The 14,261-nt window shown below is 38.0% G+C and overlaps 1 protein-coding gene across 1 annotated transcript in view; it reads left to right on the top strand.

The window, feature by feature from the left end:
* The first annotated feature begins 4,510 nt into the window (after window positions 1–4,510).
* The window catches only part of SLC2A2 (solute carrier family 2 member 2), a 40,844-nt gene continuing 31,093 nt past the window's right edge, over window positions 4,511–14,261 (top strand). The window contains exon 1 of the mRNA XM_063306446.1: window positions 4,511–4,722. Within this exon, the coding sequence (XP_063162516.1) occupies window positions 4,663–4,722 (60 nt within the window). The 5' untranslated portion in view covers window positions 4,511–4,662. The remainder of the gene's footprint in view (window positions 4,723–14,261) is intronic.

The following is a 14,261-nucleotide window of genomic DNA, read 5'->3' on the forward strand; positions in this document are numbered from 1 at the left end:
TGCCACCGTTTCCTAAGATTTCACTTGGTTCTTCAGCTTTAAAAGAATCATACTGCCTGCCTGACCAAGCGGAGCAAACAGCTTGTAGCACGTCATTTTCAGAAAGCAGGGCGTATTAATAATCACTAGCTGAGCCAGCTCATTTAAGGTGATCAAGTTCCAACTGCAACCACAGACTGAATCAGAATTTTTCATGCCAAGTTAATATTTGGGCTCATAACCAAGTCCACCTCAAGACCATCAGAGCTATTAATTTGATTCTGTACAATAAACCCTGACTGCATAATCCAGATACAGTAGCATTCTCATGACAGCAACTGCTATGATAGCGAACGGTCATTAGGGTTTCACTAACTAGTGAAATACATGTTGGAGTAGAAAGGACAGGTCATAGGTCATCTCACTGTTGGAGCAAGTAGGAATCTTTTGCTGAGATTTAAGAAAGGTAGTAAAGGGACGACAGCTGGAGGAAAGGTGATCAGTAGGAAAAGAGATGCTTTGCATACCAGAAAACCCAGACCAGTTCAGTCCTGGACATTTTGAGACGGAACTGGAAAAACATCTGAAACTTGATATGACTTCCGCAAGTCTGAATAGACTGATGTTCCCCAAGCTGGTGGACTCTAGATGTGATGAATTCCAATCTTCAATATCAAGTCCACTTCCTTTTCTGAACGACAACACTTCAAATATTTGAAAACCACTATCATGTTTTCCCCTAATCTTCTCTTTTTAGAGAAAACATACTCAATATTTTCAGCTGGACCTGTTTTCCAAACTCTCAATATTTGGGTGATTCTTTGATGTACTTTAGTCTGTACACATTCTTAATATCATGTATTTAGAACTGAATAGAGTACTCTAGATCCAGCCTATTAAGTACAGAATAGAATGAACCATTTTCTTCCGACTGCCTCTAATGTGGCTGCAACTGACTTTTTAGCAGTGGTGTCAGTCTATAGCAGGTTTTCTCAACCAGGTTTCCATGGAACCCTAGGGTTCCATGAGAGGTCACTAGGGCTTCCTTGGGAGATCACAATTTATTTTAAAAATTATTTCAAGTCTGGGCAAATTCACATTTAAAGAGGCAAGTTTCATTCTTTGTTTTCAGTTTAAGAACACTGTCAATGCATATATACAGGCCTACACAAGAAACAAATATAATAATTTTGTAAGTTCTGCCCTGTATTTGAGTCTGAATGGGCAGGGGTTCCCTGAGGCTTGAAAAATATTTCAGGGGTTCCTCCAGGGTCAAAAGGTTGAGAAAGGCTGATCTATAGGCTCATGTGATTACTAAGCCACCTAGATTTTTTTTTCTCTCACATATGCTGTTGCCAGGCCAAGACTGATTATCCTCTACTTGAGATAAGACTCTGGATACTTCACCAAAACAAAATCTTCATACTTTTTTAATAGACTCAAGTGTTCCAGTTTACCTTAACAGCTAGAATTTGTAGCTTCAAAAACAGAGAGGTATAATCATTTCTTTCTCGTTAGCAGTTAATAAGGGTATGGTACTCATAGCTGTGTGGCTAGAGGTTTGGCTTTTCTCTAAGATACCAAACCAAACACTTTATGGTATATTGCATTAACTGAAAGAGCCTGAAATATGAAGTAGAACTTTGAGTATGGAGCTTGTATTCTATTATTATAAACAGGTCATTGTTCAAAAGTGATCAATAAATCAACAATCACCCCTTTAGATCTTCTGTCAAGTTACTATGGAACAAACTTCAGTAGTGGATTCCATTAATCAAATGGTAGACATCTAACTGGTTTGATGATACTTAGAACTGTAGAACTGTACCAATGTAACTACCCACATATTTGGTATGCCATCATACCCCTCAAAAATCCGAACCTTAGTGAACTAGAGATAATAAGTCAGCCTTCCACAACCTATTGCTTTCAGATGTGTTGGGCTACCACATCAATCATCTCTGAGCATGGGAAGCTGAGTTTTGTCTTAACATATATGGATGGCGCCAGGCCGGAGAATGCTTTAATTTGTAATCAGAAGCTTGTTTTAGCTCTTTTCTGTCTTAAAACTACTCAGTATGATAGATTAGTCAAGAAAGTGGAAGTAGAAGCAACACTGAGGCAACATGGTGATGTAATGCTGAAATTCTTGATGCTAAAGAAAGCCAAAACCGAGTGTAACTGAACATCTTCAACAGGAAAGTAGATTTTAATAAGCTCAGAGCAAGGATAAATACCATGGCAGGAAAGCTGATGTGGAAAACACTCAAGTTATGTGTTACTTTAAAGAAGAGCACAGCAGTAAACAATTACAACAATGCCTGCTTTAGGGGCCCTCCTGTTTCAATCAGAATTAGAGATCTTACCTTTTGGCCATTGCACATATTACACCATCGTAATCCAGAGAATATCCTTGACATTATGGAGGCAGAACTGTGATACATCACAAAACAATGTCTTCATACATTTATCTAAAGCTTCTTGAACTGATGAATAATAGCCGCATGTTTACTTCCCCTGTCAGTTGAGAAACCAGTTGGCCTAATCTTTTCTCCTGAAGTTGAAGATTTATTTGCAATCAGAGCAAAGAAACTTGTTTGCGCATATTATTTCCATATGGAAAGCATCTAAAAGACTGCATGGTTGACCTATGAGAGTTGATTTTTTTTTAAAAAACAGCTTATAGGGCAGACTCTCCACCATCACTTTTGACTTTTCTTGGACTTCCTTGAAGGAAAGAATAGTGCACAAATTGGAGCTGAGTTACTTGTGGTCCTTGCTGTGCTTTGATCTTGATGAACAGGCACTTCAATTCCAGGAAGCAGGGGATTGTCTTCCATTCCAGTGAGCACCAACAACCATCAACTGAAACTCATGGTGTGTAGCAGATTAATGGTGTCCCCAAAAGAGAACCAGGATCAAGCTACTAGTGAAGAGAATGTCCCCCAATGATTCTTTAGAAATATTATGGGGACAACATTGTGAACTTTGTTCACAAAGACACAAATGAAAGTATTAAATGTGTGTTGTTAATTTATTAACTGGGGTTAGAATGGCTCTAGTTAAGTAGAAATACACATCTGTGAAATCTGTGTATATAGCACTTCCTGTCTCTTTTTGCCCAAAGGCTATATAAATGCCGGAATTATTAATCCAGAAATGTGTAAGCTTTTTAAACATAATTCTTCTATACATGTCTATTTAGAATCAAGCTCCAAGGAATTCAGTGGAGCTTGCCACCAAATGAGTGTTAGATGGGAAGGTATAATATTTCTGTGGAGGAACCAAGTTCAGGAAGGGTGGAGATGAACTCTGCCGTTCCATTTACTGTACCTGAATCCACTAACTTCAACTGGGTTAACAATTCTCCAAGTACTTAGAATACATGTTTCTATTGGTTTTAATGGAATTTAAGTATTCTGTTAAAGCATTAGCACAGGGATGGGCTGGATTGGCTTTCCAGATGTTGTTAGATGCCCAATTATATCCAGCATAGCCAAATGTGAGAGATGATAGGAACTCCTGCTGCTCCTTATTTCTGACAGCTGTGATCTGATGAAATAATAAAAGTTTTTTCAAAGTGAGCTCAGTTCCTAGAGGCTTCATAGACACATCCATGGAATTTTTTTGGCAAGTGTCAAAGCTCAATTTAACCATGAACTCAGTGTGTGGTCTTAACCAGACCACTTGTTCTCCTAGCCCCACTAACCCAGTTACTCACAATACTGGTAACAGATGTGAATTGTGGAATTTTTTTAGCCCCCTGCAGCAGAAATGTCCACATTATATCTATATATACAACTGCTTTTTTTTTTCCACAGAAAGATTCTAGGACAATGAAGAATATTTGTACATGGCCTGAATTTTATTTTTTTCTGATAGTGGAAACTGAGGTTATTTTGTTTGATGTTCCTTTAGCAAACTGGTTAATAATGCCCTACTGCTGGGACCATTATTTTCATTATACAAAATTAGCTTTGACGGTGATACTAGGCTTAAGGGAAAATGTTATTGATATAAAAGTTATGTATAGAAGATGTATAGAAGAAAGATAACACCCAGCAACTTTCAAATAGAGGAGCAAAAAAATCAGAACTATTGTTCTAGGGAAACTTCCAACAATCTGGCACTAACTAGCTGGGATTGCAGCCCCTAGAACGATGGCCAGCTAGGATGGGAATCTGAGAATTGCAGTCCCAATGCTTTTCTAGGTACCAGTTTGGAAAAGGCACCTCTTACGAAATCGTCTGAATATTTTAGAGTTGGAGTCCAGCATATCGGCACAACAAGTTAGGGGAAGACTTCCTCTATTTTCATGTCTAGAATGCAATAAACTCCTAGTGAACATTTCAGCTCATTTTGGTGGGCTTATCACTGTGCAAACTCCTTGGCCTTTGCACTTTTTCTGTTTAAACAATTGGTGTGGAGAGAAGGTACACGCTGCAGAATGCTTGGTTTTTCATTAACATTTGAGTTGATTAATTATATCCCTACCAGCGGCTACAAATAAGCTTCCTCTAATTCTCTCATGTTGTCTCCCACCAACTGTCTCTCCTCCTCCTCCTCCCTCTCGGGATTTCATATGATCCACTATGCCTGTCCAGCTCTTTAAGCAACAAATCTAATAAAGGTTGGAAACTCATCTTTTGCTCAATTCTTTTGAGCAAGTGGCTACCAGCATTCATGGATCCACTGAAAAGAACCACGAGGGTGGCGATGAAACCTAAGCAGCGGTTACTGAAGGTAATACTAATCACAAGATATCTTACTAGACTTCCAAATCAAGATTTATGCTCAGCATCTGAATTAGGTGCAGAATCCTGCAGTGTATCCCTAAGCATGGCCTATACGTGGTTGTTCAGAAGGAAAGGCCAATGTATACAGTGAGGCTTACTTCAAGGTAAATGGGGGCAATGTTGCAGTCTCATTAATTACTGAGATAAGTCATATTAACTGAGATGGAAAAAATAAAAAGGGGAAGAATATGTTTGTAATTACAATCTAGAAGCTACCAAACTCGAAAAATCAGCTCTTTTCTTGCATCGATAGAATACATTGACTTCTTTTGAATCCGTTCTGAATAAAACATGTTGTCAATAATTTTCACACTGAGAATGCTGCCTTTAGAGAATTTATGAATGTCATTATCAAACATACTGTTTTCACAATAGTGTTGACTCTGGTGAGTGTTCTTGTGGATGTTTTCATACAACCCAGTCCGGCACACTGTATTTTCTTCTTTGACTTAATAAAACTGAAATGTGACAGTAAAAGCTTTCTGCAACATTTGGGAAAATTATTCTTTGCTTTAAATCATCCAAATTTGCTAACAGTGCAATCCTATGTATGTCTAGTTAGGGGAAAAAAGCATTGATTTCAGTGGGGCTTACTTCAAGGGAAGTGTATTTATCAACTTCAGCTTGTGGGACCATAATTTCTTTTTTATTTATTAATCATTTTTAAAAGAAGAAAAAAAGAGAGAAAAGCAAATGAACAAGCAAAAGGAGAAAAGAAAAAAAAACAGTTGATATAGAACTATCATATCAATAAATGGACACAGTTGGACTAAAATTTCCACCAATGTGCTCAGTGGATGAGTATAATGGAAGTTAAACCATGTTGACTGGGCATTGTAAGAATTCTGTTCCAACATAACTGGATGTTAGCAAGCTGGGAAAGCCAGTTGTATAACTTTGTAGGATTGCAGTGAAGTTGTAAGTGTATTTACTCAGAAATCAGTACTATTGAATACAGTTGGACTTAACTGTTGGGAAGATGGGTGTGTGAGTCTAATCCACATTCTTAGTTTCAAGCCCATACCGAGTATCATGCAGGAAATACATCTTACCCATTTCTCTCCAGGTTAGCCACAAGTGGAACAGAAAGGAAGGCTATAATTTGAAACAATAGATGAATATACTGTGTAAACAAACAGAACCTGGCTATTAGGTTTGCATTTTAAAGTAGCTGTTGAGTGTCCATTTTTTGGGAACAGTACAGACTAGGACATCATGGGGATCTACATCTCAAGTGTTTCTGATTTGGTGGGATGTCCTTCCTACTCTTCTTGCAACACTGCTCTCCTTCCCTGCCCCGGCCCTCTAAATGTCACCTGGAATTTTAGTTCTGACAGCAGCTTTTGGTGTGACTTACTCTGGGACATGTCCATGTAAATAAAGGTATAAAAGAGCCATTTCCAGTTGTTCTTGATTCTCTGTTGATTCTCTGAGCCCCAGACTACTGGGTGGGCTCTGTTATAAAGTAAATGTTATGCCTTGTTTATTTATTTATATTTATTGTGTAACATTTTTATATCACCACTCTGTGACACTTCGCATCCTATGTATATTTATTCCCCATCAAGTCCCACTATATCCAGTGTGGTTAACTCCCTAATAAGCATGCATAGGGTTGCAGTCTTAGCATGAGCATAGTAATCAGTTTCATGTCAGAGTTAAAGCTGAAGTACTGATGGAGTTCTGCCTATGTTTTTGCTTTGAACTCCATCAGTACTTCAGCTTTTGGGGCCCCTCCAAATGTCAACATCAAACTGATTTTTTTTTTAATATGATAGGAGGAGGAAATAATTAAACCTATGATAAGTCTTTATAACACTTATTTAATGGCTATCTTTTTAAGGGGATTTACATTTGAATTAAATCCAATTTAGCTTTGTTCTGGTCCCACCTGCTCCTTTGGGTTGGATTCCTTCTGGAGTATGTTTCCCAGGGCACCATCTAAAAGCCGAGTCAGACAATAAATATTTCTGCATCCCTGACTTGGAGAGACCCAAAAGGGAGCTGAAATTTGGAGAGAGTGGCAAGTTATTATTTAAAAAAAAATCATTCTCCTGTTTAACATATTCAAGGAGTTGTGTAAATAATAGGTGCAATACTTTACTCCAGCCAGTTCCTTGAGGAGTAGTTAGCAACTGGTGGCAATATCTACTTGGAGTTACAGTATTTTCCTATCATGCTCCTTCAGTTCAATGAAAGAGAATTGATTTTGTCACTAGTCATCTCTCTTGTGATCCTCAGTACCCCTGGTTTTTTTTCACTTCCTTGAAAGCCAATGGGAAGTATGTACAAGCCTGGGGGGGCACTTCCCATTAGCTTTTTTCATTGGAAACTATGGGCAGCCAAGGAGGCATCAGAGTGATCAATTCCTATACAGGAAAAACAAAAAAACCCAACATAATAGCACCTCCAACTAAAATAAGCTCAAAAACTTACAGAAATTTTCAAGAAATAGGGGTGTTCAAATATTCAATTTGGAGATTCAGTATGAAAGCAACTCAGTAGAATATCCTGAATCAGGTTTTTACATGGCATTGGCATATTGATTCAAACGGCTGAAGTGATCCCGTTATGAATAGATTTGATCAACTCACATGACTTCTGCACCCATGCATTTTTTTCCCCTAATTGATTCTGGTCTGAATTGAATCCATTCAATTCAACATTACACTTCAGGATTTTATTGGCTTGCAAATTTAATCCAATCAACATTTAGAATGGGAAGTGCCTTTTTTTTTTGCATATTTCTCTCAAATACCCTGAGAATACAGTTGAGAAACAAATTCCTCTTTCGTAGGGCAAGACAATTTTTGAGAAGTTGCAAGGCAGATTTCAGCAAAATATTAGCCAGTGTCTCATAGGCTTTTACAAAACAAAACATTTATTATATTATTAGTGTTACTGTCTTGAGTCTGTGAAAGTCTGCACTGAACATCTTTTAAGTTCCCACAAGGCTATTCCGAAAAGCCCAGACAGTAGAATCAGCCAGGATTATTATGTTTATGTAGTGACTGCTGGAATGTATATTATCATTTCCATCCTTCCTCACAATGGGTGTTTTATGATGGAGGAGGTTAAGAGAATTCTTAGCATCTGACAAACTCCAGGACCCAGAATTCTGTGGGAGAGATACCAACGGCAGAAAAATGGCAGTTACAGAGGTATAAAACTGATACTCCTTTGGAAGAGTGTATTTGTATGAGAAAGTGTACTATGTTAACATTTACATGCTACATATATCTGAGACAGCTGTCTAGTCCCAATTTCCCAGTAATGAATAGTAAGGACGGATAGAAGGAAAATGTTGTACATCTTCTCATGCTGAAACATCTGTGTGCCCATGGAGGCCAGTTATAGTATGAGATCTTCATGGAGATCATGTAGTTTCCTTTCCTTCCTATGTTTTGTCAAAACATATAGGAAGAGATGTAAGCAACCAAGTCTTCTCCAAATCATATCTCAACCTGTAAAACTCACAACAAACCAGTGATTCACTATTGCAGTGGGGCAAAACAAGGAGGCTGGTGAGGTAACTGTACCAGTCCATTCCCACCATCACATCATTTCAGCTGTTTAGTAAAGAGTTAGAAAAGTCAATACAGTAATAATTGTGAGATGTGGTGTTTACATTTTTGGATGTAGAGGAGTTTGACTGCAAGTGCTAGCTCCTTCACCAACTGCTAGAAAAAATGGTCTTACATGAACTTAGTCCTGTATTAAAAAAATAATGCCAGTAACAAGGAAATATCTCTTTCACACCAACCTAAAAATTATTTCCAGAGCATTCCACAGAAGTCACCATAACTACAGTCAAGGGTATCCTTAGGAAGATGCAACTAACATCACATGTGTCATGATATCATTGTGCAAATAATACCAGTTACATAATTCATGTTATTTGTGTGATGATGTTATGATGCACGTAATATATTTATGGCCTTTTCCAAACACCTGTGACCAAAGTTCTGTGGACAGTCCATGCAGGTAAGCGTGTTATAAAATTATTATGACTAATTAAAAGGGGAGGGAATCTAGAACTTAAAACTGTTTTTACTGATAGTTTTTAGTATTTTTATTTATTTACTTACTTACATAAGAGCAGGTCCATTTATTTTAGATAATGAGGTTATATCAATATCAATATTAACACTTTTTGCAGTGATTTACAATTATTTCTCAAGATGATACAATTAGTTTTATATATTCAGCTGATTATTTAACCAATGAAATAATGAATTTTAAATGTTATGAAAATTGTAAATTCTGTTTATTTACTGATATTTTATTTTCCATCCACCCTGCCTTTTCTCATTTTCTTCCTTTTTCTTTTGTGTAGTCATTTGTTTCATACTTTAAATGTTAGTTTAAAAAAATCAAATTCCACGGAAGGAAGGAAGGAAGGAAGGAAGGAAGGAGGGAGGGAGGGAGGGAGGAAGGAAGGAAGGAAGGAAGGAAGGAAGGAAGGAAGGAAGGAAGGAAGGAAGGAAGGAAGGAAATTTTCAGTTTAGTTTGCCCACAGCAGACCCTTAGGCAATCCTTCTATCCAGATTGGAGCAAGCACACAAGATACTCAGTTCAGCCAACAAAAAATTATTTATTAAACATCAAAAAAACACCAAAAACAGCTAACTGGCAAAAATAGGACTAACGGCAGGTAAACACAGGGAGAAAGAGAGACATGAGAAACTGGCAAAAGATAAAAGGGCAGAGGATTTACAGTAAAATAACCATTTCCATTTTCTGTATCTATACATCAAAAGCACAGAACTTCCTAGAGCCACTAAAAACAGTACTGTGGGTGGCTTTTGTTTATTCTAGCTTTAACCCTTTTATGTACATAGCAGTAGCAGAATAGAGACAGAAAATGCTCTCTACTCTGCACCATGAAAGAAGCAATTTGGGGAATGGGGATGATGGATCTAGCAAGGAGATGCCTTTTCCCTACCAAAACCAGAGTACTAGTGGCAGTCGCTTTTTCGGGATGGGTCAGAAGAATGAAAGAACTTTGCACCTTGTGGCTCCTAAGCTGTCCTGAAATATCTATCAGTTGATTCTAGAAGAAACCCAATGCTCAAGTTTTCTGCTTGGCTAAGGGACTTTGAATAGCATATGCAACTCCCACCAGTAGACCTTCCTCTCTATCAATTAAAGCATCACTTCCACCGTTTCCAACCCCCTTTAAGTCATTATTCGAGACAGCATAGGATTGTACTTTTTATTACTATGATTTATTCTGCAAAGTAGCTAACAATGAAAGGGCCTTCTGGCACTTTGTCAGCTAACAGATTGATGCCATTTCTGATGAAGAGGACTCTCACTCACAAACGCTTATGCTACACCCAGCCTGTTAGCTCTTAAGGGATCACAAAAATTGCTTTATTTATAATGATTCTGCCTGTCCTGCTAGATCAGAGAGGGCTTTCTTAAGGTCCCACCCCATGTGACTTGAGTAAGATGTGGCCTTGTAGTGGACTCTGCTCTTTGGAATACACTGCCCCCAAGTTACACTCTGGCCTTCAGAAAGCTTCTGAACCCTTTTCTATTTGGTGGGCTTTCTATTATTTTAATGTTTAGTGAGGGTAGTGGAGGGCCATCTGATTTTACATTGGTTTTTGTTACTAGTTTAGTGTTAATTTTTCCTGGAGAAATTGCTGTTTGAAATATTCTGTTCACCACCTTTTTAATAGGATGGTATAAATATATTGTTAATAAATAAATGATCAATAAATAAATGAAAACAATAGGAAACTGTGGCTGCGTAAACCCAGAAGCCTTGACATCTGGCACATAACAGAACCTCCTCCTTCTTATCAGGACAATAAGGCAACCTTTTTGAAAGGCTGGAAACCTTATATGGACTTTTTGTTGAAAGAAGAAAAGTCTGAATTGATGATTTACAGATTTGGGGACTAAAAAGGATTAAAAAGGAAGGCGAAGGGAATTACAAAGTAAAAAAAGAAAAAAGAGGGAGGGGAAAGATCAAGATGGTAACTACTCAATAGAAAGAAGGGTGGAAATCATAATTCCATATATATTTTTCTTATCTTTTCTTTGATTCCTTATACTTCTATTTAAAAATTCCAATATAAATAAATAAATATATGAAAAAGGACAATAATGCGGAAGGGTCACATCCTTTTGCAAGGAAGGATGGGATAAAAATGCAATAAAAATCTTAATTTGTTTTCCCTGTCTAGCGGTGGTATATTGCACTAGTGTGCGTTTGAGTAAAATAATGTAGAACAAGTCATCACTGGGATCATGTTTGCTACTGTCTGCCATGGTTTTGTTTACTTGTAGCAATTATGGAGTTAAAACAATTTTCTGGTTTTTGTGAGTTCTGCAACACAAAACAAAAAAAAGGCTAAATGCATATAACAACTTAATTGATCAATTAGTTTATTAGATTGGTGGACTGGTGATCAGATTTTAATTTGCTTTAATTAAAGAGTAGGCAACCTTGACAGCTTGCATGGCTGCATATGGTCTGGATCAGCTGCCACTTTGCACTATGAATGCAGAAGAAATAGCTGAGTTGTAGCAGATGATGCAACACAGTGAATCTAGTGCCTGGACCTTATGGGGTCTTATGCCCCTTTTAACAACCATGAGTTATTATTTCAGTTGTTGGGCACACTGTTAAAATTTCTCAGTACATTGACTGTATAGTTGAAAGAGAGAGTTATTCAAATAAAGAATAAACAGGGATTTCTAAAATAATGGGGAAGTTCACTGAGCCATGACCAATGAATGAACCCATGATGCAGGACATTACCCAACCCGGTGCTCCACAGATGTGTGGAATCTTATCATTCCCAACCATCCCTGCAACTGGGAATGATGGGAGTCAAAATCCAGCTTGTGGGCAACAACGTGTTGGGGAATTCTACATATGATCATAGTTATGATCTGTAGGTTATATAATTCGTATTATTGAGATATTTGTGTCCTGGATACTTATAACTGATTATAAATAACAATTGGCTACTATACCATTTTATTATCATATAGCATACTTTGTTATTTCCTAATGGTCATTCTTCCAAGTACTAACCAGATCCAACCCTGCTTAGCTTCTGTGAGATCAACCCAGGTTGTTTGGGTGCTGTGATCAGCTGAAGCATGTATGTGTTCAAGCTGTGCTTCAGTTCCACAAAGGTTTGTGTGAACTGTTCCTTCAAAGCTATTTCATGAAGCACCATACTGTCATGAGCACTGATGCTGAGCAGGAGGGGGCCCCTATCCAGGGGGGAAAACGCATGCGTAGTAGAGAGAGTTTGAGCTGTCATTCAAAGAAACCCAGAACAGACCCGCCTTGACTTCTGGGGCTTATTTGTCTGGGTTTTTCCCACGCTTCTTCAGTTTGTTAGGATTTTCTGTCTACTGTAGCAGTAATAAAACACTAGAGACCTATTCCTCATCTCAGCTTGGTTCATGCTTGTCACACACAAACACACACAATTCTCAAAGTGAAGAATATAGAGAGAGAGAGAAAGAGAGAGAGAAATATAAGAACCAGAATATAATGAACATTAAAAAAATAATACAACAATTAATATGCAGTTGTGGTTCAAATGAACCAAAGAAAAGAAAACAGGGATCCATATAATTTTAATATAAATCCAGCTCAATCCTTTAGCATATTATTAAATCTAGACTATATAGTGTAGTAACATATTATGCCAGCTTCTCATTTTTACAGTATAAAACATTTCAAAAATCAACAGAGAACACAACTCTTGAATCCACACTTCCACTTCAAGCATGTAAATGTTTTGCCTCCTATGTAGAATGATTCTCTTTGCCAAACCCAAGGCTCAACAGTGACAAGAGGTCTTCTCAAAATGTCAAAATCCATAATATAGGAATTTAATTCAACATCATGTTTATTCCTTTAACTGCTGTACTTTACTCGACATATGTACTGATCTGATGTCAGAAAAGACCAAAAAAGGATGTGACCAAGTCAGAGAGTGAAATAGGTGCTTAGGTTCACTTTGAGGCCTCAACTGGCTGGTTCAGTACCAGGAAAGCTTTCTATAAATGCAACGTAAGTGTCTTTGCCAGCTACTGGAATTGCCACATGAGACTTCAGGTCAATAAAAAGCACCTCGACAAGGCAAATCATGTACCCTCCACAATAGAAAGTGCCTCACTAAGGTGAATCATGGCCACCTCACACTCCTCTAATATAAGTACGCCTCTATGTGTGTGAGTTCAAAATGTGTTTTTATAAATGCTCAGTTAAGTTCCCATTCTCTCCCTCTCTTGCAACATTTGGACACAATTTTAGGGGCCTTTTCAATAAATCTGAGACAAAGGGTTTTATTGGCACCTTCTGGTTAGGATCACACCAGACCTCTAGAGGGCCAGAGGAAATTGCTTAGGGTGGGGAAGGATCTGCCCTCAGGGAGACATCTGGAGGTCAGCTATGGACTAGTAAGAGAGCAAAGGAAAGGCTTTGGAGCAGGAGTTTAACAGTCTTCAGCTGGAAAATATCTTGACCTTTACTTACCATTCCTGCCTGATTCAGAACCAATTTGGCATGTTCACTGGGTATTCCTGTGCCATACTTCACAGAGGCTATTTCTTTGCTAGAAAGTTCCCTCTATTTAGGCAACAATCTATTTCTAATCTAGTTTAAAGATAAGGAAGAGCCTCACACAGCAATATTCCAGGTGATCAACAGATAAACTGTTAGATATGACATAAAGGTCAAACTTCTGGTGTCTCCATATCAAAGCTGAACAATCCTTGGGGGTGGGGTGGGGTTGGAAAGCTCTTTTTTTAAAGTGAATGTTTAAAGTGAAATGTTGGGGAACAGTGATACAGTGATGTTAAATGAGTGGGTGAGACCAGAGGTTTTGGCCCTTTATCCTATTTTGGAGGGGGTAAAACAAAATGATACCTTTAGCCCATTTGAGACTTCACACACCCATTTCTCTCTCTCTCGCTTTCTTGCACATGTGCACAGAGAGAGAGAGAGAGAGAGAGAGAAATCTGCAGAAAATTGTAGTTCTACTATCTGGCAGCAGCCCCCTGGGTTTCAGTAAGGTGACCTGGGGTCTCCAGGGCTCAAATAAAAACAGGTAAGATGTTATTAATTTATTGAATGCATATGTCACCACAATCTGTTGGACCCTATGAGTTTACAAATATATGTAATAAAAATACAACACTGCTATACCTGACCCATCGGTTGCAAGTTACTCAGTCCTATCCGATACCATAGACACATAGAAAGCTGCCTGATACTATTTTGTCCTAACAAAACCGATCTGTCTACCCCTTGTCATGTATCCTCTTGGCTTTGGGTATCCCTTTCTTATTATCTTTTTTCTTTCTTTAAGAAGTCCTATACTCTGGAAGATCTTTACAGGATCTATTTGCCTTACTGCAACCAGTAAGCCCTTTTCTGGTTTCAGGAGTTTCAGCAGGGTATAGTCAATATGTCAAGGGTGGTTGCAACAGTGTGATCAAAGCTCT

The sequence above is a fragment of the Candoia aspera genome, chromosome 6, assembly GCF_035149785.1.
Source record: "Candoia aspera isolate rCanAsp1 chromosome 6, rCanAsp1.hap2, whole genome shotgun sequence".
Taxonomy (NCBI): Eukaryota; Metazoa; Chordata; class Lepidosauria; order Squamata; family Boidae; genus Candoia; species Candoia aspera.